Source organism: Eschrichtius robustus, chromosome 8 (assembly GCF_028021215.1).
Source record: "Eschrichtius robustus isolate mEscRob2 chromosome 8, mEscRob2.pri, whole genome shotgun sequence".
Lineage (NCBI taxonomy): Eukaryota > Metazoa > Chordata > Mammalia > Artiodactyla > Eschrichtiidae > Eschrichtius > Eschrichtius robustus.
The window spans coordinates 105,613,526-105,639,668 of NC_090831.1; the positions used below are offsets into that span (position 1 = coordinate 105,613,526).

General features: G+C 35.6%; 1 protein-coding gene and 1 pseudogene across 3 annotated transcripts in view; both read right to left on the reverse strand.

Moving 5' to 3' along the window:
- Positions 1–26,143, reverse strand: part of ZNF800 (zinc finger protein 800) — a 49,692-nt gene that overhangs the window by 20,200 nt on the left and 3,349 nt on the right. For 2 of the 3 annotated variants that reach the window (XM_068549391.1, XM_068549392.1), the window contains exons 3-5: positions 23,024–23,119; positions 10,023–10,166; positions 5,725–7,417 (exon numbers count right to left, since the gene is read on the reverse strand). In XM_068549391.1, coding sequence (XP_068405492.1) covers positions 5,725–7,417; positions 10,023–10,166; positions 23,024–23,119 — 1,933 coding nt within the window. Of the gene's footprint in view, positions 1–3,945; positions 4,487–5,724; positions 7,418–10,022; positions 10,167–23,023; positions 23,120–26,143 lie in introns of those variants that run through there. The other variant, XM_068549393.1, reaches the window with a different exon arrangement.
- LOC137768544 (tubulin alpha-1A chain-like) lies at positions 15,268–16,741 on the reverse strand (annotated as a pseudogene).

Here is a 26,143-nt window from a genome sequence, read left to right on the forward strand (position 1 = left end):
CTATACACGTTAATTACTATCAATACTAAGAATTCTCTTTATTATCATAAACTCTCATTTTAGTACTGATGGCACTTTCTAAAATAAATTAAATCTATCAATATTGAGATAATAAAAGTTTAGGAAAGTAAGACCCAAAGCCTCAAAGTATATGACAGCACAATTCAGATGGAAAAGGCTACTACTTACTTTAACATCATTATCAAACATTTATTTAAAGTGCCTGGATATACATGAAAACGTGCTAGGCACTAAACAAAATTATCAAGACATAGTCTCTGACTTCAAAAATACACAATCAAGCAAATTAATTCTGCTGAGTGGGCACAAAGAGCAAAACCTCCAACTCTGGGCACTTTCTGAACCAGATGCACCTATGGTGCTCATTAAGTTCCCCTCTGTTTGTAGTGGTGAACGTATGTAGAGAAAGAAGCTTCAAAATAAATAATAAACCTGACAAGTGTAGAATGATAAAGATTCAGGAAGAAATGAGCTGTCTTTCCACCCTCTTACCTTCTCAAAAAAATGTTTTAGCTATCTTGGTACTAATGATCTCTGTTAATTAACCAGAAGAGAAAAAAGGAAAGATAAGAGCTAGAAGCTCAGAACTGAGGTCAAAGAAAAAGAGTACAGAAACAAATTATAAGAGAGAGAAGGAATGAATTTGGAAAGTTAGAAAAGCCAAAATAATTGTAGGTGACTTTAAGTGAAACACATTTTATTCTGCAGTCTATCATGTGCTTAATGCCTTAGAAACCAAACAACTAACAGCCGTACTTAAGATTGCTGATCCTTACTTCTTTTCAATCTGGAGGTTTCCGCTAGCTCTTGAAGTCAGAGAAGAGAAAAATAGCATAGAGTACAGAAGGATTCTGTCTAACACCACAGCCAACATCATGCTGCCCATATCTTAGAGCTCGGCCACTGATCAACTACGAGACTGTGTCTGAATCATAATCCTGATATTCTAAGGATTCCATTAGAAAAGTAAATTCTAAAACTCCTAACTAGAATATTTCCAAGGGCCACTACAGGAAACCTGGAGACCTAATTTCTAAAGTTTTAGAAGCATTTCAAATCTCATTTTCAGTAGTCACGTTATTCGAGGAGATCTTCTACAACTTCACAGCAGGAAATGATATTCACTTGTGCTTCTATCTCCATACCTACTTGCCATAATACCTACTGGGAAACTCCTCTTTCTACACCTGCAGCCTCAAACCGTAGCAAAACCACAAAACTCCCCACTACTGCATCCACAGGCTCTTTAAAGCAAACTGAGGAGAACAGCCTACTGACCATAAGGCAATGTAACAAATACATATTCCTAAAAAATGTGAAGGTAGTTTTCAACAATACAAGCAATCTGTGTCAACCGAAAATTTGGCTCATATATATATATATAAAACTAGGCTAAAAATTAAGGATGGATAATTTATATATTGTTCAAGAATGTATACGTTCAAGGTTTTCTTCTTGAAGTAGGGAGTAAAGAGGGGAAAGAGACATGAACCCCAAAAACGGTTATTGTGCATTCAAGGTATATCTGCATGTTATAATCAACACCTGCTTAGGGAATTCCCTGGCAGTCCAGTGGCTAGAACTCCGTACTCTCACTGCCGAAGGCCAGGGTTCGATCCCTGATCGGGGAACTAAAATCCCACAAGCTGGGCAGCGTGGCCAAAAGAAACAAAACAAAACCAAAAACACCTTAGTGTCAGCCATACTTCATCCAGCTTTTGCTTGCACTATACAAACTTACGAAGTTGAAGTGCAAGCCATACCTTTTACTGTTTCTCCTCTTCCACCAAATTTAGGAATAAAAGGTATCTTCAGGAAGGAAGATGATTTGAATTCTATAGAAGAACTCTCAATTGATCAAATTGCAGCAAAAGTGAATGTAATTTGTAGCCAGAAATAGGTCTTAATATAAAACAAGGAGTTTCTGATGGTTCTTTACCTGCTTCACTACTCCCCCCAACGACAACAAAAAGTACTATAAATACTTGCTTATACAGCCTGTGTGCAGAAAAGCTTCTGGCACAAATTTCTTAGGCCTCTTCTCAAGAGCCTCAAGCCTGATCCTCTGAGATGACAAACCTCAAGAGTCAAAGTAAAACCAAAAAGGATGAAGACCAGAAAGGAATAGGAAGAACAAAGAATTTCTAATCACTTCTTACTTGTTCATTCTACTTAACTGGTCCTAGTTTAGTCTCTAACTCCTATGTTTCCCATGATCCATTAATTTGGCTATTATGATAAAATATTTTTAATCTCTCTAGGCCCTTCTAATTTAGACAAGTCCTGACATAATGCTGTTTTTTTCTCTATGACCCAGATGAAATATTTTTATAGTCCTTGGAACCCTTGATGCCCCCTCCTAAATTCCTGCTCTGTGGCTCTAAAGTTACGACAGTGGAGACAAACTGTATGTGAAACGTCCTGTGGAAACAGGTGAGTGGAGTAAGGGTACTGCAGCAATTGGGCTCTCCTCCACCAACATCAGGATATTTCTCTTTCTTCCCTACAGTATTTAACAAGTAAAGCAGAAAGGAAAAGGCTGGCATACACACGAGAGGCTGCAGCAAAGAGCTACCCCAAGCTTTTTAGGAATCCTCATATCTTTCCACTTGTTATAGGTACCTAAGTCTGGAAAATATCTTTGGAATATGTCTTGTGTGTAGGAATGCATAAAAGATAACACCTTGCAAAAGTCAAACATACAGGTTTAATAATGTGCAACTAACGAAGATGGTTTATAAATGAAATAACACCTACACATTTAGTTCCCTAAATATATTACACTATTAATCGTTAAAGTTAGACCTATAAGTACAAGTTTTCCATATGTGGAAAAGTAAATCTGTTTTTAAATTAAAGAGAAATTATCACTCTAATTCTTAAAAATAAAACTATCAGGATAAATTTCAAGTGTAGCTGCTCATAGTCACTGAATAAATTTAAATTTGATAATAAAACATTTAAGTTTCAACCAATGCACCTTCGTTGAAGCACATTTAGCTGAAATAACTTCGAGTCTGGTTTATTTCCATCACATATAGTACATTTTTCCAACAAGAGCATGTACATTCAATATAGAACATTTCCAGCAACAGTTACAGTCTTTCTAGTTTCCTTTCACAGTATATTTTAGTGCAAAGCACTGGGAAGGGTAAATGTTTTTCTAGCTATGAAAGCATTTTATTATGACTTTGTGGATCTTCAACATTTTAAAATTTTATACAAAAAGTATATAGATGGACAGGGTCCCTCCTAAGTACAGGGATGAACCTATATAAAAACATGGTATAGTCTCTGCTGTACCTTTTAAAATTATAATTTGACAAAAATTACTAAAAAATAAAATATTCCCTAAAAAGTACAAAATATTGATACACAAAAACCTGCCCAGTATTTCATTAAAGATAGATGTACTTCTGTTTCCCCTAAAATCTTGATTACAAAAATGGACAAAAATTCATTATTTTCTAAATTTTACAGTAGGGATCAAATATTATCTAAAGTGGTCATTTAAGATTTTACTTGGGAGAGAAAAAGAATCAGGGTTTACACCCCAATCTTCCTTTTTTAGTAATATTTAAAGAAATAAACTAGTATTATAAGAAGTGGTTGTGCAGGGATTGTCTGCATCCATAAAATAGCAGTAAGCTATCTATTACCTTCATATTAACATTAGTAAATGTGTGGTCTTTTAAAAAAAACTGAAAAATTAAGTTGCATCTATCATTAAAGTGCTTTGTATGAAACTTAAAGAAAAATAGGGGAATGTTTAATTTTCATAAAAACCTCAGATGTTTACAAATGAAGAATGTGATGATCCATGGATGAAAATGAACCGGAAGTTTCCTGTAGTATATATTTTAGAATCAAATTTTCAAACATTTAAGTGCTATAGAACAAGTTAGAAATAAATGGATGTAAAAATAATTACAAATATTTAGTAGGCTAAATATTTATAATGTGTTGAGATTTGTCTTTTGGTCCTAACATACGCTCACTAGGAAATTATATATCTGTACAATCCAGATAAAAATTCTGCCAAATAAAGTGGAACAAAACTAAAATCGCTAACATATAAAGTCTTTGTTAATTAAAAATCACCAGTGGTGATATTTTCTTCAGGTTGCTGATCACTTAATCAACAAACTGCTGGAAAACAAAATTTGCAACATTTTTGTAGAAACTGTAGACCAAACGCACAGGGGTGGTTAGCTGATGGACTGGGATGACAATACAAAATGTCACAGCTACTTGAAAGTGCTGGAAGAGGCAGTGCCTTAGAAACAAGTGGTTAGATGGTTATTATTTTAGTCAGAAAACAGCAGTTACAGTCATATATTTATCAAATTTTTTTCTTTTTTTTTCCTCATAGTACCATTTGAAGATGTTTAGTGGTTCTAACACCAATTTAAAGTCTTTCCACAAAAATGAACTCCAAACCTTTTCGTACATCACTTGAAGTTATCTGAGGAGAAATGGGAATAAATGAACACTTTTGAGTTTACCAATAAAACCTTATTTTCAAAATAATACAATAGTAAGTGACTTCTAAAGGATGGTTTCATCTCAAGTTTTCCACACAAATAAAAAAATGTGTGATAATCAAACCACAACATTTAACCTACTCAGCACTCAAACTAAGTATACTGCTTTAGAACCTGAATCCAAAACTAATTTAATACTAATTAAATATATTAAATGCATTAATACAAGGGACACAGGTACTGAAGGTAAACTTTTAAAATACAGAGAGACTTGCAAAAACAAGTACAGGGAGTCTACTCCTTATTTTATATTGCATTTTAAAAATCTACATTTGTTCCAAAACCCTCTAAAAAACTAATATTTTTTTCTTTCTTCCCAATAGGAATTTTATTTTTCTTGCAACACACAACCCCAGGAGAAAAAAAAAAAAAAAAAAAAAAAAAACCTCCTTAATAATATTACCTATGTTGAAATGATCACCAAAACTTTATTTAAACAAAAAGGTAAAAATAAGAGGATCGGGGACCTAAACAATCACTTTTTCCAAAGATCAAAACTAAAAAACAGGAACTAACACATACTCCCAAGGAGAAGGAAAAATAAACCCAAACTTTTGTTTATCAAGTTTCCCCCTTTGCCTGGAAGCACTATGTTAAACGTAAATAATAAATGCTAATTGTTCTAAATTCAATTTGGGGATTGTTTTTTCTGAGTGCAGCACTTTATTTAGCCGTCACAGATTAATTTAACAATAATTACAGTGCCTCAAAAGACTTTTTTCCTATAATTATCGCCTTCACAAATTCATTCTAATATACTTAACTTCCTACAATGTATTAATTAGTAGACTAAGTCACTGAATCAAATTAAACCTGTGCAAAGTTAGTTAAACAGAAGACTTCTATTGTAAACACAAGCCAATATCAATGTATATATTTTACAACATCGAGAGGAAATCACTGACCCTGTGCCATCTACCTATAACTATATTGCATTGTCCTGTGGAAGATAAGTTCTGAAGTTAACTTTTGTTCCCAAACCACTGGAATAAAGGTCACTGAAGAGGTAAATGCGATATGCACATTACTCTTGCAGTTCCCACTGCCGTAAGATACATGGAAGCAAATGTGTTAAAATGGAACCAGCTATAAATTATGGTCAAATGATTTTTTTAGTTCGATGGGGGGAAAAAAGCAAAACTCTGTAACTGTTCCTCACCAGACAAGAGCCTTAGATCTTGTACTTCGGCCTTTGGTTTTGTTTCCTTCAGGTGAATTGGAAGCATTTGCCTTATGAGTTTTCTTATGATGTTCAAGATAAGTCTTTTTGGCAAATGCCTTTCCACATTTATTGCATCTGTGAAGAGAAAAGTTTTTCGTGACTTTTACTTCAATACCAACATCAGCTACTTCATACTTTTTACTAGGAGAGTTAGAAGTGCCATCATGTTTTGAATCACTATGTTTTGCTTCGTCTCTTGAAGGGCCTCTTTTTGCCACTTTATTTAGAACAAAATCAATGGGCTTTTTTATAGCTCTGATCTCTAAACTGGCTGTTATTTTCCCAAGATAACGGGATGACTTTTTATGAACCACAGTTATATGTCGTATCACATCGCGCTTCCGACGAGTTTCATAAGTGCAAAGAGGACACTTGTAGAATTTAACATAAATGTTATTCCCATCTGTGTGCAATTCAATGTGTTTAGTCAAGTTCTGTTTGGAAGTAAACTGACGTTTACAAAGTTTACAGTAAAGTTGCTTAAAGTCAAAGCCAGCTGAAAGTTTTGGTTTCCTGGTTTTTTGCTGGCCACCTGCAGCAGACGGACTAGTTGATTTAGGGCTTTCAGAGTCTTGTTTAACTTTATTTTTCTGTGCTGCCGGTGCGTTCTTTTTTTCATTTGAATGATTTGTTCCCTTTAATTCATTCTGTGGAGAATGGATAATGGAAGGGGGTGAAGATTCTACAGAATCTGCTGGTTCAACTTTAACTTTTATTTCTGAACTGTTGGCAGTATTACTGGGGCCTTTCTCTCTTTTAGAGCTTGTTCCAGAAAGAGTTATCTTGTGGACAATTTGCATATGTCTTTTAAGCATTATTTGTGAACTATATTTCCTCTTGCAAAGGAGGCATTTGCATGCAGTTAAATTGTATTCAGCCTTTGAAGACGACTTTTGTTTTCGAGCCTTAAAAGATTTTTTAGGAGAAACCGAATCCAGGAACAAAGGTTGCCCAGGCTTTGTTGCTATATCAGGAGTAATTGAATCCCTCCTTAGTCCTCTATGAACTTCATCAAAATGCCTCCTTACATTCGCTTTTGTAGCAAATGATTTACAACATACTGGACAACTCCTACTTAATGGAACTAGAACATTCTTACTGCGTCCTTTAGAGGATTGGTTTGGATTCTTTCGTGTTTCAATGTACTTTTTTAGTTCTTCCATTTTTTTCTTGTGTACTTTTCGAATGTGACGACGAACACCTCGTCTGGAATTGAATTCTTTTCTACAAAGACAACATATCAACTGGTGACCAAAATCAGAATTGTCAGAAGTTTCCAAGTCAGCCTGTGATTCCTGCAGTTGTTCATCAGATGTAGGTGCAACTTCATCTGCAACAATTTCAACAGGAGGGGGCTCTACAGTTTCCACCTCTGTGTCTGTAACTGGAACTGTTTTAGACTGTTCAGTGCTAGTTTCCTGTATTTGAACTTCAGGCTGTTCAGGAGTACTGCTTGACTCTGTGACTTCAGTAGGATTATCAGTCCTTGAAATATATTGAAACACTGCATTCTGATTAGTTTCTATGGGTTCTAGCTTAATAATGTATTCTCGCTTGTCCACACTTGGATATATGGCTTCTAGGAGATCATTTATGGCTTGGCTTTGTTTATCATTTACATCAGGAAGGTCTGTTAAGGAAAAAACAACATTTTAATCTGAAATAATTAGCCTGCTCTAGCCCTCTAATATTTTTAAATGTATTATGAACGTCTATCTTAAAATTTATTATATTACTGGTTTGCATTTATTTTTACAAGAGCATTATCTACTTTTCAGTATCTTATGAGTATAAAAACAAGTATTAATTAAATTAAAATTTGCTTTAATTTACAATCTCATCACGGTACACAAATGTTAAGGAATAGATGGAATCTGAAGAGCTACTTCTAATAAGGGCGCTTAATATAAAATATTTAAGCACATGGGTATCCTAAACAATAAAAATAATATTTCATATTTTTAGGCTAGCAAAGGCAAATCAAAGTTCTCATAACCCAAGATGGATAAAACACCATGAAGAATGTTACTACATATAAAAATAATTTTTTTTTTAGAAAACATAACAGCATTCCTATTAACTTAATCCATAATAAATAATCTCGTCTAATTGTATAGGGACATTTGAACATCTTATGGAAAATGAAAAAGATTTCTAGGAAAATATATAAACATGAATGACAGGATGTATAGAAGTGTTTGCTAAATTCAGTCCTATTACATGTCTTCTTAACATGGCAACCTATTAAAACAAATGATTAAAAACTACAGATTAACTCCAAAAACAGAGCCAGTTTTATTTATCTGTGCAATAATTACACCGTCTGTAGGCAACCTAATATTCCTATTGTAACAGAGTTGTCTAACACTGGTTATGTTTCTACATACAATGTTAAAATCTAGCTACAAATATAGCATCAAATCTGGTATCTAATTATAAATCAAGAAATGACGGGCTTCCCTGGCGGCGCAGTGGTTGAGAATCTGCCTGCCAATGCAGGGGACACGGGTTCGAGCCCTGGTCTGGGAAGATCCCACATGCCGCGGAGCAACTGGGCCCGTGAGCCACAACTACTGAGCCTGCGTGTCTGGAGCCTGTGCTCCACAACAAGAGAGGCCGCGACAGTGAGAGGCCCACGCACCGCGATGAAGAGTGGCCCCCACTTGCCACAACTGGAGAAAGTCCACGCACAGAAACGAAGACCCAGCACAGCCAAAAATAAATAAATAAATAAATAAATTAAATTAAATTAAAAAAAAAAAACCAGAGTAACTAAAAATGCAAACATTCTAGGGGGAGACATCACATTAAACCTTGTTGACGTCACTTATACCCCAGAGTGAATTGTTAAAAAAAAAAAAGAAATGATTCATCATAGCTCTTCTAGTCTACTAATCTTTCTTTTTCAAATGGATAAAGTGGTATCTATAAGAAGAATTATACTTTCACAGAAGTATTTCTAGAATAAGTATTGCAGAAGAGTGCACAATAATACAGCAAATCCATTTATCTATTTCCCTCTAAAATTCAATTAAACTTTAGTTCACACCAAAAAATAACAAAGAATAACTACCAGAAAATTAAATTCCTACTAGTTCTTTAATTAAAAGGTTAGATTTGAAACTAATCTCTACAGACTACCTTTTCATTTATATTTCAAGGATAAAAAGAAGTATAGTAAGATCTAACAGTGGTAGGGAAAGTTTCCAGACAAATACGAAATTTTTGTTTCATCTATGTCCTATAATATACTTTAAATCAGCTTCATGCTAATAATTAAAGCAGTACTTTTGATATCTGGAGTTCTGCATTCCATTTCCATCCCAAAAAGGTTAAGCGGAAAAATGCACAAAATCCATAATGCAACTGTAATATCAAACTAACAAAATAAATTCTATATTTTGTAAGTCCACAAGAGTTAAATCCCTGAACAAGAAATAATGAAAGTAACCTATTACTTATTAAAATATTTTAAGGAATTTACATTATTCTTTAAAGCAAGAAAATAATACCATTATATATACTGCAACTTAATCATACAGAGACAATATGCTTAATTCAACAAACATTTGGTTCCACAAAGACTTTGTTAGGCTACTAACCTGCCTTTATCACATAAAGCTATTTCAGATCTCAGGTTAGCCCATAACACAATCTAATTTCTGATAAAATGACTTATCTAATAAACTTCACTGAGAATAAAACTGATCTTCAAATCAAGACCCAGAAAACACTAGAAAGATTAACAAATATTTTTTAATGCTCTCTACAATTACCAAAAAAATCAACTCATTTACTCATTCTTTGCTTTATTTCCAACCTTCTCATTTACTTAAGGAGAATCTAAGTAAATGATGAGTCATATCTGGTAACAAGTTGTTAAGAAGTAAGGAGGAAAAATACCAACACCCTCATCAAGCATTAATATTTTAACTTACAAAAATCCTGGATATAAACTGTATAGTCCATATAAACATTCAAAAACAATATCCAACACTTTAATACAAATAAATATACTCAAAAATCTAACCTCATATATCTTTAGCAAAATCCAAATGAAAAACACTGATATGAAAGTATCTATTTAAAGAAACTGAATATAACATTGAGTCAAGTATTTTATCTTATTCTCTATCACTAAATTATCTGTAACTAGATATTGATACCATTTTAACATAAATGTGTAGTTGCAGTATACGAATACATAGCAAAATGCATATATGAATAAAACTTACTGTCATCCATCTGGAGACTTGGTGGGCAGTAGAATTTTTTATGGGTAATTAAATTTGGTAATCCTCTGAAGAGACTGCGGCATAATTTACATTCAAAAATAGTGTCCACATCTTTTAATAAAATATGCTTAAGTTGTTTAGTTCCTGAGGGAAAAAAGAAAAGAAAACTTAACACAAAAGGTAACTTCAACATGCAGTTTTAAACTGGGCAACCACTGCTGACAATCCAAAGGTGCAGTTTTACTCTTTAAAAACAAAATACGGGCATTGCCAATGTCTACCACACTATACTCAGAACTAAGTTATAAACTTAAGTTCTAAGCAAAATTCTACTATCATTTGGATATTAGGACAGCTGAAATTGATGGTCTTTTTCTAATTCAGCAGCCAATCAATTCCTGGGCTATCTTAACAGTGGTTCCAACATCTGGTTGATCACTATGACCTGGGAATAAAGATGTACATGACCCACTCCTGGAGATTCTGATTCAATAGACCTGGAGTGTGACAGAAGAATTAAATGCCACCCCAACCCAAGTTTTTGGCTGTTTCTTCCAGCTCTCTTTCACATTAGGAAGTAAACATGAGCAATACACTTTCCCCGATTCCTTAAAGAAGGTCAAAACTGTCACAGGGTTGTCTGTGACTTTCTTTTTAAATACAGCTTAAATTACTTCGGGTTCTGGGGCAACGTGGGATTATGGCCATTTAGTGTGAGAGTAAAGAATCCTTGTCCATGGTTTTGAATTTTGCTTAGGTCTCTTAATACCACTAGAAATTTATTCAAAGCCTTTCTCCCTCAAAAACACACCCTAATTGCAATAAATTAAATATTGATATAATTACTACTTTAAAGCCCATCTTTTCCACTAGATTATAAATTCCAAGGCAGCCAAGACCAAGCCTGCCTTATTTACAGCTACAAAGTGCTCAGCTCTAATAATGCTCAATAAATATTCGTTGAAGAATTGCCACTGATCTACGGAATCTAAGCATTATTATGATGGAAGATCAAAAGGTAGAGAAAAAATAAACAGCAACAAGCACTCTTTAAATCTTTAAAATAAAACACAAATAGAAGCTCTTCTGTCACTACTTCCTACGGGTCTTTGACACAGGTAAATTGACAAAAGTGATCTGCAGTGTTCACTAATTAATGAGCCTTTGGTTTCCTCAAAAAATGATAATATTGACTTATTAAAGAGGGGAAAGAACAGCATCCTGAAAAATACCTAAGACTACCTAGGTGCACAGTGTTCCATCATTCAACAAGCACGTGACTGTTAAGCTCTGAGACTACTAGAGAATAAACACCATCTCAGTAGCATAATTAATACTGTAGGATCCATAAAAGTTAAGCATTTCTGATTCAATCTTTTGCAATCTGCTTATATTTAATTACTGTATCAATCATCATGTTGCATTTTATCATTTTGAAGACAAGCCAGCCCTCAAATTTCTACTGCAAAAAGATTACCAAATTATCAGAACTTTACTAAGTCTTTAGAGATTCCAATTTTGATTACCACCTAGTCGTGTGACCTTAAAGGGCTATATAATCTTTGCACCTTGGTTTATTCGTCTTTTAAAACAAACAAACCAAACCTATCTTGGAGAATTATGAAAGAAAATATGAACCTAAATTCTACAAGAATTAAATTATAAATCCAGGTTCCTACTGCGAAAAAAAAATATGTGTATATATATATATATAAAATAAAATAACTTCCACTATTTCCCAATCCAACTCAAGGTTTAATTTGGTCCACTAGACCATACTACTGCAAAATCAGAAAACACACATTTAAAAAGATTCAGAGGATAGCTTGGGTATTATACTTTGTATAAAAGTAAGTTCACATACACACACACACACTTCTCTAGTTTATTTCACATTACAAAATATACTGGCAATAAAGTGCTAATATATTTAGTTCATAGTTAACCTCATAAGTCACTGACAAACTATGAGAGGTAGGCTGATGATAAAAAAAACACTTTAGATAAACCTCTCCAATTGATCTACATATAGTTCTCGGTTAAGTGTAGGTGGGTGTGTTACCAGACGGAAGAAAACATGGGAAAATTTTGCACTTTAATTATAAATTAAAAGACCAGCTAGACCTATACTACAAATTCAGTTCTGCCTCTAAAAGTAGTTAAAAAGGATCGAAGAGGAACACAGAAATAATCTGAACTAGGATTAGCTTAAGAATTCTACTGAAGATCTAACTAGAACATACAACATGAAGTTATACATAAAAAAAGTTATTTGTAAAAACTAAGACTGCATCTCTAAATCAGGTTCTCTCAATCAACCATAAAAAACAAAAACAGTATCAATTTTTTCTTCAGTCCCAGTTACACTGTTATATTCAGTAGAGAGTATATATTTATTCCCAGTAAGCATCCCACCCCCCCCAAAAAAAAAAGATTGGGGCTAACCTTGACTCATCAATCCTTTTTTTTTATTTAACATCTTTATTGGGGTATAACTGCTTTACAATGGTGTGTTAGTTTCTGCTGTATAACAAAGTAAATCAGCTATACATAAACATATATCCCCATATCTCCTCCCTCTTGGATCTCCCTCCCACCCTCCCTATCCCACCCCTCTAGGTGGTCACAAAGCACCGAGCTGATCTCCCTGTGCTATGTGGCTGCTTCCCATTAGCTACCTATTTTACATTTGGTAGTGTATATATGTTCATGCCACTCTCTCACTTTGTCTCAGCTTACCCTTCCCCCTCCCCATGTCCTCAAGGCCATTCTCTATGTCTGCGTTTTTATTCCTGCCCTGTCCCTAGGTTCTTCAGAACCATTTTTTTTTTTTAGATTCCATATATATGTGTTAGCATACAGTATTTGTTTTCCTATTTCTGAATTACTTCACTCTGTGTGACAGTCTCTAGGTCCATCCATCTCATTACAAATAACTCCATTTCATTTCTTCTTATAGCTGAGTAATATTCCATTGTATATATGTGCCACATCTTCTTTATCCATTCATCTGTCGATAGACCCTTAGGTTGCTTCCATGTCCTGGATATTGTAAACAGAGCTGCAATGAACATTTTGGTACATGACTCTTTTTGAATTATGGTTTTCTCAGGGTATATGCTCAGTAGTGGGATTGCTGGGTCATATGGTAGTTCTATTTTTAGTCTCTTAAGGAACCTCCATACTGTTCTCCATAGTGGCTGTATCAATTTACATTCCCACCAACAGTGTGAGAGGGTTCCCTTTTCTCCACACCCTCTCCAGCATTTATTGTTTGTAGATTTCTTGATGATGGCCATTCTGACTGGTGTGAGGTGATATCTCATTGTAGTTTTGATTTGCATTTCTCTAAAGATTAGTGATGTTGAGCATCCTTTCATGTGTTTGTTGGCAATCTGTATATTTTCTTTGGAGAAATGTCTATTTAGATCTTCTGCCCATTTTTGGATTGCGTTGTTTGTTTTTTTGATATTGAGCTGCATGAGCTGCCTGTATATTTTGGAGATTAATCCTTTGTCAGTTGCTTCATTTGCAAATATTTTCTCCCATTCTGAGGGTTGTCTTTTTGCCTTGTTTATGGTTTCCTTTGCTGTGCAAAAGCTTTTAAGTTTCATTAGGTCCCATTCGTTTATTTTTGTTTTTATTTCCATTTCTCTAGGAGGTGGGACAGAAAGGATCTTGCTGTGATTTATGTCATAGAGTGTTTTGCCTATGTTTTCCTCTAAGAGTTTTATAGTGTCTGGCTTACATTTAGGTCTTTAATCCATTTTGAGTTTAGTTTTGTGTATGGTGTTAGAGAGTGTTCTAATTACATTCTTTTAAATGTAGCTGTCCAGTCTTCCCAGCACCACTTACTGAGGAGGCTGTCTTTTCTCCATTGTATATTCTTGCCTCCTTTATCAAAAATAAGGTGACCATATGTGCGTGGGTTTACCTCTGGGCTTTCTAACCTGTTCCATTGATCTATATTTCTGTTTTTGCGCCAGTACCATACTGTCTTGATTACTGTAGCTTTGTAGTATAGTCTGAAGTCAGGGAGCCTGATTCCTCCAGCTCCGTTTTTCTTTCTCAGGATTGCTTTGGTTATTCAGGGTCTTTTGTGTTTCTATACAAACTGTGAAATTTTTGTTCTAGTTCTGTGAAAAATGCCATTGGTAGTTTGATAGGGATTGCACTGAATCTGTAGATTGCTTTGGGTAGTATAGTCATTTTCACAATGTTGATTTTTCCAATCCAAGAACATGGTATATCTCTCCATCTGTTTGTATCATCTTTAACTTCTTCCATCACTGTCTTATAGTTTTCTGCATACAGGTCTTTTGTCTCCTTAGGGAGGTTTATTCCTAGGTATTTTATTCTTTTTGTTGCAATGGTAAATGGGAGTGTTTCCTTAATTTCTCTTTCAGATTTTTCATCATTAGTGTATAGGAATGTGCGAGATTTCTGGGCATTAATTTTATATCCTACTTTACCAAATTTTATAGCTACTTTACCAAATTCACTGATTAGCTCTAGTAGTTTTCTGGTAGCATTTTTGGGATTCTCTATGTATAGTATCATGTCATCTGCAACAGTGATAGTTTTACTTCTTCTTTTCTGATTTGGATTGTTTTTCTTTTTCTTCTCTGACTGCTGTGGCTATAACTTCCAAAACTGTGTTGAATAATAGTGGTGAGAGTGGGCAACCTTGTCTTGTTCCTGATCTTAGTGGAAATGGTTTCAGTTTTTCACCCTTGAGAACAACGTTGGCTACAGGTTTGTCATATATGGCCTTTATTATGTTGAGGTAAGTTCCCTCTATGCCTACTTTCTGGAGAGTTTTTATCATAAATCGGTGTTGAATTTTGTTGAAAGCTTTTTCTGCATCTACTGAGATGATCATATGGTTTTCCTCCTTCAATTTGTTAATATGGTGTATCATATTGATTGATTTGCCTGTACTGAAGAATCCTTGCATTCCTGGGATAAATCCCACTTGATCATGGTGTATGATACTTTTAATGTGCTATTGGATTCTATATACTAGTATTTTGTTGAGGATTTTTGCATCTATGTTCATCAGTGATATTGGTCTGTAGTTTTCTTTCTTTGTCACATCTTTGTCTGGTTTTGATATCAGGGTGATGGTGGCCTCACAGAATGTGTTTGGGAGTGTTCCTCCCTCTGCTGTATTTTGGAAGAGTTTGAGAAGCATAGGTGTTAGCTCTTCTCTAAATGTTTGAACAAATCAACTGGTCAGACCACTTTTCAATGTTTAAAACAGAGTAAGCTTCCCTGTAAAAGCAGCACCTTTGTGACATTTTAACTTTAGTATTCCTCTCCTTTTTCCTCTCCCTCTCCTTCAACAGACACCCCAACCTCCTCATAATCCTTCCCAAGGGCAGTCATGTCCTCACGGGCCTCAGAAAACTCTCCTTCCTCCATGGCCTCACCCACGTACCAGTGAACAAAGGCACACTTGCCATACATCAGGTCAAACTTGTGGTCCACGTGAGCCCAGGCCTCAGCGTTGGCTGTGGTGTTGCTCAGCATGCACACAGCTCGCTGTACTCTGGCCAGGTCTCCACCAGGTACCATAGTGGAAGGCTGGTAATTAATGCCAACTTTGAAGCCAGTGGGGCACCAGTCCACAAACTGGATGGTACGCTTGGTCTTGATGGTGGCAATGGCAGCACTGACATCTTTGGGAACCATGTCCCACCATGGTACAACAGGCAGCAAGCCATGTATTTACCATGGCGAGGGTCGCATTTCACCATCTGGTTGGCTGGCTGAAGGCAAGCATTGGTGATGTGTGCTACAGAAAGTTGTTCATGGTAGGCTTTCTCAGCAGAGATGACAGGGGCATATGTGGCCAGAGGGAAGTGGATACGGGGATAAGGTACCGGGTTGGTCTGGAATTCTGTCAGATCAACATTCAGGGCTCCACACAATTGGACCTATCAACCTATTCAGGTTAGTATATGTTGGGCGCTCAACATCAAGGTTTCTACGACAGATGATAGATGGCCTCACTGTCTACCATAAAGGCATAATCAGAGTGCTCCAGGGTGGTGTGGGTGGTGAGGATGGAATTGTAGGGCTCAACTACAGCTGTGGAAACCTGAGGGGCTGGGTAAATGGAGAACTCCAGCTTGGACTTCTTGCCATAATTGACAGACAGATGTTCCATCAGCAGGGAGGTGAACCCAGAACCAGTTCCCCCACCAAAGCTGTGGAAAATCAAGAAGCCCTGAAGACTTGCGCGCTGGTCAGCCAGTTTCCGAATTGGGTCTGAGACGAGGTCAATGATCTCCTTGCCAATGGTGTAGTGACCTCAGGCATAGTTATTGGCAGCATCTTCCTTGCCTGTGATGAGCTGCTCAGGGTGGAAGAGCTGGCGGTAGGTGCCGATGCAAACTTCACCAATGACCATGGGTTCCAGGTCTACAAACACTGCCCTGGGCACATGCTTGCCAGCGCCTGTCTCACTGAAGAAGGTGTTAAAGGAGTCATCTCCTCCCCCAATAGTCTTGTCACTTGGCATCTGGCCATTAGGCCAGGTAGCAGTGTTACAGGTAGCAGAGCTCCCAGCAGGGACTGCCGATCTGGACACCAGCCTGGCCAACGTGGATGGAGATGCACTCACGCATAGCTGCTGTTTTGCGGCTGCCGAGCAGATGGCATAGAGGAGGAGGAGAGGTTGTTGCTTCTTACAGCGCGACCCTTAGGCGGTCGATGTAAGAGAACCTGCCTGACTTTTCAATCACAAATGCTCCACCACCCTCACGTCACCTATGCACACACACACATACAAACACAGTTGTGTTGATCCAGGCATACCAAAATTCTTTCAGGTCCTTGGATTCACCAAATTCTCTCTCTCACTTACTTTTCAGGTCTTCACCTATGTTTTTTTCTCTCTGCCTATAACATTCTCTCATTTCCCTGGTCTGTCACTTCTAGCAATCCTTCAGATTCCAGGTTAGATGTCATTTCCTCCAGGAAGCCTTCTCGGACTCCTCCTGTTTTTTGTTAAGAATTCTTCCCCTATATTCCCCAGAGCACCCTATACATCTATACTACATTACCCCGCTATCTTGTAATTAGTTACTTTTCTGTATCCCCATTGAACTGGAGGCTCTAAGAGGACAGAGAAGATATCTTTGATGCTCACCACTGTACTCCCAGCTTTCAGGACCAGGCCTGATGGGCATTTGTTAAATGACATACTGAAGAGCCTTCTCTATGTTTCAGAAAACCTTCCCTATAAGTAAGATTTCTTTTAAGTCTATGTAAAGTTGACCAGAAAGTCAAAAAAGGGACCTGAATGATTTTCCAATCTGCTTACATATTTTCCAAATGAGAAAAATAAGATGTGCCCTCATTCCACAAATACAGGCAAAAGTTACTCCCTAAGTTAGTTCCAGTTACCATTTAAGGTTTTGTTGGTTTCCCATGGGGACATAACTGCTTTATTCTAACCAGCTACCTTTTTCTGACTGCTTTGCTCACTGACAATTAGACACAGCCAACCAACTGCGCCTCTGTCAACAGTTAAACTTTCTACAACCTGAAACACCGAGACAAGACAGCAACAAAAGTTCATCTAGACAGCCACATAAGTTCTTCCACAACTCCTAACCCTGATAGAGACAGCCACACTGCCTTACCCCTAATTATTCCTTTTCCTATATTTAACTCTCTTTCTTGCCTTAGGTTTTTAAATTATCTTAGACGTCACTACGTACTGCTTACATACTGCTTACACAGATCATCAATCAGTATCTTTCAAAAAACCAGCCCTCCAAAGGGAAGGCTTTTGATGCCTAGAAATTAACTAATTAATGAATATTTCAGATTATCACGCATAATGGGTGCTCAATAAAATTTAGTTAAACCTCATCAAGGGTTTCTCCTGGGCTATCAATTAATGCCAAACACATTGTATATACTGATAAAAATGTTTAAAAAATTATTTTCAAAAGGAATCAATAGTCAATTTTACATTAGGTTGGGTGGCAGTCAGTTGACATGACATAATATTAATTCTAACTCTTCAGTGCTAGACAAAAGATAAACTTTCCTTTTCTCCCTTAATATACTGATATGTTGATCAATGACCCTTTTAAGTTGCGGCAATAATGATTTTTAAATAGTATACTGCATGCTTTATTGTTGAATCACACATGAGCTCAGTTTCTTTAGGACGACTGTTTAACCACAATATCATCCCAACACTGCAAGCAAATCTGTAACTCGTGTCATACCTCCTGAGTCCCAAGACCAGTACGAAGGGAATTTCGTACTGATCATCCTTAACATAAGAAAACTTAGGAAAACTGAAATTGTTATCTTAAAACCACCACCTACAAAGGTTGGTAAAAAAAAAAAAAATACTAGATTAATTATGGAACACTGCCACATACTACAATAAATTTATAAGTAGAATAAAATTATTTTAGTGCCCAATTGGTGAATCTTTTGTTTAGTCTTACACACATTTATTGAACACCTATTAAATACCAGGTACAATGTTATTCACTGAAGACATGAAAAGTGAAGGATATGATCTGCGCCCTTGAGAAATTCCCTAATATAAATGGTTGCTCTCCTAGGAACACAGCCCCAGATGAGATGCTTTGAAGATGAATGTAAGAACAACAAATAAAACAAATCTACATTTTTCTTATTCATCCCCAAAATATGCAGTCTGATTTAAAACTTCCTACAGTTGCTATGTATCAACCAAAAAAAAAAAAAACCCCAAAAATCCATCATATAATATGGCACTCTCTTATGTATCTCTGATAAATCACACTTCCAGGACAGAGGCATCGCCATCCAGTCATAGCTTACACTAACTCCAAGAAATGTTGCTTTAAGCAATAAAAAACAAACAAAAGCTCTTCTAAGAAACTAAATGACCAACCTTAAATTTAGTTAATGACAATAGCAAACATCACACAAAGCCAATTCTCATTTTTCACTGCAATTTATTCCTCCCTAAGATTCAAAAAAGATGCTGTTACTTGCAAATAGTAGTAATGTATTGTATAGGTAGACTCTTTTTTCTATAATACAGTTGACCCTTGAACAAACACAGGGGTTAGGGATGCCAACACTCTGCACAGTCAAAAATCTGCATATAACCTACAGTCCTCCTTATACTCCCTTCCTCCATATCCTCACTTCTGCATCCTTGGATTCAATCAACCAAGGATCATCTGATACTGTAATATTTACTATTGAAAAAATCCGCAAAAAACAGACCTGCGCAGTTCACACCCCTGGTGAATGTTCAAGAATCAACAGTATAATATTGTAAAAAGAGATCATATATATTTCAAGAATTCAAAAAAAGATGTCAACTTCATATTAAAGACCAGTTATGAATACTGGACAATTTCCCATTTTTCTGCTTCTAACCTTAGGGCATTCCACAGCTCCTTTGCCTCTACCAGAAGACTAAGAGACTAAGAAAGAATATTAAGCTCAATTAATCAATTATTTATAAATACCTCATGGAAGTACACCTTTTTTGTTATTTAAAATTTTGTTTCCGTTTGGGGAGAGAGATTGGGAAAAGAAGGAAGCTAAAATAAAAGTTAATAGAGGGAGGGTTGGATTGGGAGTTTGGGACTAGCAGATACAAACGAATACATAGAGGACAGATAAACAACAAGATCCTATTGTATAGCACAGGGAACTATATTCAGTATCTAGTAATAAATTAAAATGGAAAAGAATATGAAAAAGAATGACTATATACATATATATATAAAACTGAATCACTTTGCTGTACACTAGAAACTAACACAACATTGTAAATCAACTATTTCTTTAAAAAAGTTAATAGATACGACGGAAATTTGAAGACAAAAAGTTACAGACATGATCCTGGAAGGACTGACACAACTAAGGAAAGGCTCGAGCAAAGGGCAGGGCACAGTCAAGGTAGTACCTGAAGCCAGGATTCAAAGCAAACAGCATGTCTCAAGTCAACCAACCATCAGGGATTTCAGAGTAGAAAATGTGCAGGTAGGGGCAAAACTGGCAGCGTTCTAAAAAAATGAGGTATCTATCTATGGACAGATGTCAAACAACAGTGGAAAGTACTGTTAAAAAACCAAAGATACGTAACTATGCATAGTCAGCTACTCTTTGTATTAGGAAGAAAGTGAGGGATATATGCTCATATGTGTGTAGAAGGTCTCTAGAAGAAGACACAAACCATGTAGCTGTGCTGTCTGAACAAAGACACTTATTTTTGTATTTCTGTATACCCTTTTATACCTCTTTATTATTTTTTTAAACCACTTATTCCAAAAAGAAAAGTCTACTCAGATTATAAGTTAAGCAGATAGAAATAAAGAGAGATTGGAGATTAAGAAGTATTTGTAATTTAAAGCCAGGAAAACAGTCCAAAGCAAAAGCTGAAGTGTGAAGCAAAGAAAATGAGTCAAAACTGGCCAAGCAGTCAGTACAGCACACATGGGGTTGGTAGACCTAAAAAATGAGTCAACTCCTTCCTCAGCCTTTCATGAACTTCCAGCTTGGGTAGGAATTAATACCAGGCCAAAGAGAGCCCAGTTTAGGCAGGAGACCATGAATCCCTTACGCAAAGCTGATACCGGAGCTGAAGACAACTATCTTGAGCTTGAAGACAAAGGCAGATATCCTAACACACTACTACTGCCCAACCTGGTTTAGCCTCTGAAGGTTAACAAGAGCAAAAGCATAGACTTCAAAGTTCTATCTTCAAGTACCTGTCAGATACAAAACACCACCAAGATAGTTCTTTAAATGCAATGTGTGTGACCCAGCTGTAACGGAAAGAGCCTAGAAAGAGATGAGTCATTGAGGGGCTGCTTGGGAGTAGACTGAGACCGGGAGAAACTTACACGAGTCTCAGGATGAGAAGGGATCTTAGACCCTAAGTCATGAGGCCCAAACTTCCAGCTCATCCTCTCAAGGTTTCAGTCAGCCAAGGCTTAAATACCTCAGTGCTAAAGAAGAGCTACCTTGGGAGACTTGAGATTAATCCAGAAACGTAAGAGATTACTATCCTGAGGAAATTAGAATTACTTAGCTATGAGATACACTAATGAAGTAAAAGAATTCCTTTTTTAATCCAAAATTAGTTTCTTTGTACCATTCAGCATATTTCTAAATCATCTCTAATTTAAATGATTGGGTACTTAGAGAATTTAAATTATAGTATTTTCAAAATTTGCTTGGGAAAAAAAAAAAAACTCAGAAGGCAAATTTACCAGGGACATTTAAGAAAGAACATATTACCCGTTTCACAGTCCCTTTTCTTCAGCTTTGTAAAGAAACAGTAAACACAGAAAACAGATACAACCACAGTGCAATGAAAAAACACATAATTTCCTTTTTAAATATTCACCTTCCAAAGTTAAAAAAAAAAAACATAGATTTTGGGTACAGGAGCTTGTTGAAAAGGTATTTTTTACAAGACAAAGCACAAATAAATGAAACAATTCTAACTTCTTAATCAAATAACACTATAATAAACTGAAGCAGTATAAAATAACTTCGTTAATCCCAAATTATGAATTTTTAAAAAAGAAACCTATAGCAAGGAATATGACTAAGTGTGAAGCCATTACCTTCATTTCCATGATATGAGAAAGAACAAAAAGAATTATCTCTATACTAAAAGTAGCTAACAGAAACTCTAACTACAAATAAAAACTAACCATTCTTCTGTTATGCCAGAAACGTATTTAAATACTGCCTCTAATTAGAAAAATTTTAATTGTATTTACCACAGGAGAATTTGACGTATTATTTATTTCTGTTAACCAAGGGCAATTATCAAAAGTAAAAAACAACAACAAAAAACACAGTAAAATACGTTATACCACCATCCAACATTGAGCATAGGCATATGGTATACACGAAATACTTACTGATTTAAATATACATAAAAGCAATGCCATAAGGACTACAGATGAAAAGTGTAAGAAATGAATCTTAGACTCAGAAATTAACTTTATTTTAGATTAAAGAACAATCTATTTCTTAGAATCCTAAAGTAAATCAAATAGATACTACTTCCCTTTAAAATGATTTTAAAACAAGCACCTCAAAAAATTTCTCAATACAAAACAAATGGTTTCATATAAATTATCTTTTTCTTTGAATCTCAGAAATTTTTCATTACGATATAATAAGCTTTAAAATAATAACAAAAGATATTCTAACCCTTTAATTGCCCACCACTTAGGTGTCCATCAGTCATGTATGTTTGCTTTTTCATATTTGATTTGATAGCCTGCAATGTCAGAGAAGCCAAATCCACAAGAGGTGGACAAGTGGATCATAAGAATCACAGCAACCTAAGACTTTACAAAACACTGGAGTTCTAACAGTTCTCAACCATTTATACTTATTGAGCAACACCTACTTTAGAGCACTGGATTGCAACTGCACAAATATGCTTATTATATATCCATTATTATAGTAATCTAATGGAAAGAAAAGCTAAACAAATATATCTAAATATCAGGGCTGGAATAATCTTTTTTCTATCTGTGCTCTACTAAAGATACTGAAACTCCAGGGTTAGGTAGGAGATGGTGAGTCACATAAACAGAGATGATAAAGTAATTAATCTAGAACAAGGGACATCTCAGACATTCTGAGTAAATAATCTACTCTGTCAAAGCTCATAAAGACCCTGTATAGTCTACTACCGTCCTTTGAGAGTTTATAAAGAACATGCCAAAAAATAACAATGAATCTTTGCCAGCAAATATACCACATATTTCTTTAAGCCATACTACTTTTTAAATTAGTATATAATATATAGTACTGAAAAGGAATCTCTAATCAAGTCAGTATTTACTCATCCACTTTTTAAAAATGACAATTAAAAGTATTCTGTAAAGAAAACCAATGTATACATTTTATTTTTAAAAAATTATTTCTAAGGATTTCTAGGTAGTTTTTAGCTACTATGTGAAGATTGAAAATACATCCTAAAACATTCATACCTGATCGAAAGCACTCAATTATTTGCTGAATACCAGATTTGGATGTCTGTAGTGGTTGCTGTAACAAAGGAGCATCTCCAGGTTCCAGGATATAAACTACATGGAAGACAAACACCCAACCCAATCCCCACAAAAAAAGGGTTATTTATTTAAATCATTTACTATTGAAGTAAAACAATGGTTTGCTATAATCACGTTAATGACAATCACACTTTTTTGTATATATTCCACCATTATCTTTGTAAGGCAAAATGAAATAATGGGAAAAATGTAACTAAAATTTTTCTCAATTCAAGGCGAAATTAAGGCTACTGAGACTATGCATTAAGTTCAAATGCAAAGATCTTACTATTTTGGTGTTAGTTAGTACATATTAGTCATGTTTGCCTTTTTATTCCCCTTGAAGAGGAACCACTAAATTTAACCAAAATTCTAGGGCAATGATAACCTAGCCACACCTCATAAACCATTCCAAAACTCTCCAGACAATCTAGTACAGCTCTCTGGGCAATTAAGAGAGCAAAACTCAAAAACCACTGCCTAAGGAAAGAACTGGTCAAGTGCACAACGATAGATGTACAAGAAAGTTCACTGCAGCACTCTGCAGTACTGTAAATAATTGAGAAAAATTTCAAACAACTTAGAAGTCTCTCAAAAGGAACCAGACTAAATAAACTATGAAATATCCATACAACAGAATCTCTCACGGCTCTTGCACAGCATGAGCTAGGTCTACATGTACTGACAACAAAGGATGTCAATACTACATTGTTAAGCAACAAAAACAGGTTATAGAATATGACCTCAATTATATTAATATATATTTCAGTAGCCACAGAAAGAAATAAACTTAACGTATATGAGCGTCTATGTATAAATGCTAATATAAACACAGAAAGTCTGATGGGATACCAACAAAATTTAACAATGGTTCTTTCTGTCAGGGTGGGTTTATCGGGGTGATTTTCACTTTCTGCCTCACATTTCACTAGCCTGGGCTTTTGGAAGTGTGCACTTTAGAAAGTACGCATTTTTATAATAAGTAAAAATAATAATCCCATTGTAAAAGTAAAAATTTTCATATACAGAGATCTATATCATCCCTGCTTTCCAAAATTCCCAGAGTAGCAGTATAAATATATAATATAAATAAGATTATGGTAATAAGAAATAAGGTAACTGAAAAGGAAAACTGAAGTTTCCCATCAGATATCAAATAAAGAGATAGTTGTGGTGGAGAAAAACCGGCCATTTTAATTACCTCTTTTTTTTCAATATGTTATAATGTTTTACCGTCTTAACCCAGATGATATTTTACCATCATCTGCTTGGTGTGAGAAGATAAGGAGGGTTACTTCAGTAATGTGTGCTGCTACTGCTTCAGGGCCCAGGCTTGGACAGCATTTAGCTGTCTGATAAAGCCTGCTAGGCTATGTGTAGAGACACAGCCTTAGATTCTCTTTCTGGCTTCAACTCTTAAGTTCAGTGTACACAAATGGGAGGAACTATGTCTCAGGACCAAATCATTCCATTAAGCAAAATTTTCCCAATTTTAAGAGAAACTTTGAGATATTTTTAGGAACATACACACAAATACAACTCATTTTGGGAATATCTGACATTGGCACTAACTGCAGTGGTTAAGAACAGAAGACTCCAGACCTGGACAGACTGCGCTGAAATTCTTTTTCTACCAATAACTAGTTTCCACTAGGGCAAATTACAGTCTCTGATTTCTCTGTTCTCATCTCTAAAATGCAGATAATAAAAGTACCCAAATCATAGGGTTGTGTGAGGATTAAATTAGCTAATGCAGGTACCTGGTTAAATCAGAGCCTGGAATATAGTAAAGGCTCAATAAATGTTCTAGCATCATCATCATCTACAAATCAACTGCTTTCCTGACACCAAAAACTGAAAACTCTTTTCCAAAATCTAAGAGAAGTAGAATGCAACCCCTTAGAGAAACAACAGTAGAAGTTTGTAAATAGATTGATGATATCATTTATTTAGGTTAGATGTTCTTTCCAGTATTTGTACACTGTAAGAACGAATAACTGATTACAAAAAATAACAACTACAGAAGACAGGGCAGAAGTTATACAATTTTAAAGAACTAAAAAGCTCGAAGGCCTAGCTCTCTAAGTGACAAGAATTCTAGAAAGGAAGAATGAAGAAAAGAGTAACGAATAAGGGAGCAATATGGGGGAAAAAAATGGAAACTTCTCCTTAGAGCCCCCTTTCCTCATTTAGGTACGTGCTCCAGAAAACTTCCTCTAATACACTAACTTCCACTTCCACATAACAACATCTGATTTTAAAGCTAGAGCAAAATTTTGTTACACATAACCATCACTGGTACCACCAGAATACATACACATCCTGAGACACCATTCAAAATAACCCCAGGGTTACTTCAGTTATCAGTGGACACATTCATTTGGTATACACATCTGTGTAGGTCCCCCTGTAAGAAACTTTTCTTTCTTCATGAAAACACAGTCTCAATCCTAAAAAAACTTCATATGTTAGTATTTTATAAAATTTCCTCTTACATATCCTAACATCCCTCCCAAGATCAGGTTACATGACCATTCAGGAAAAAAAGAGCATCTCTCTCCAGCCAAAAAACACAAACGCTCAGAAGTTAACACCTTTCTTTACATCCTTCCAAGAACACACTTCCCAGAATAAAACACCTACTTTTTTTAGAGTCTCTCCTACCTTAAAACAAGCCCCTTAAAATATCCTTCTACCTATGATGTCTGAGATTTGCTTTCAAACAGTAGAGAGTAGGGGAGCAGGTGGAGGATGGAGAAGGGAATTGTGGGGAGGGGAGAATACAGATCAAAAGAGCTTGTCCACATATTGATAACTGATGGAGTTGTGTGATGGCTACATCAGGTTCCTTATACCATTCTCTCTACTTCTGAACATTTGAAAATTTCTCTAACAAAAAACTTTCTTAAAACATGACTAAGAATATATTTTACATACACTGATAGACTTATAACACCACCCCTCACTACAAACTGATCCATCCTATCAAGACCTGCTCAGGAACACACTGCTCTCATTCAGAACTCACCTATCGTCCATAATCCAAAGGAGGCCAGACCT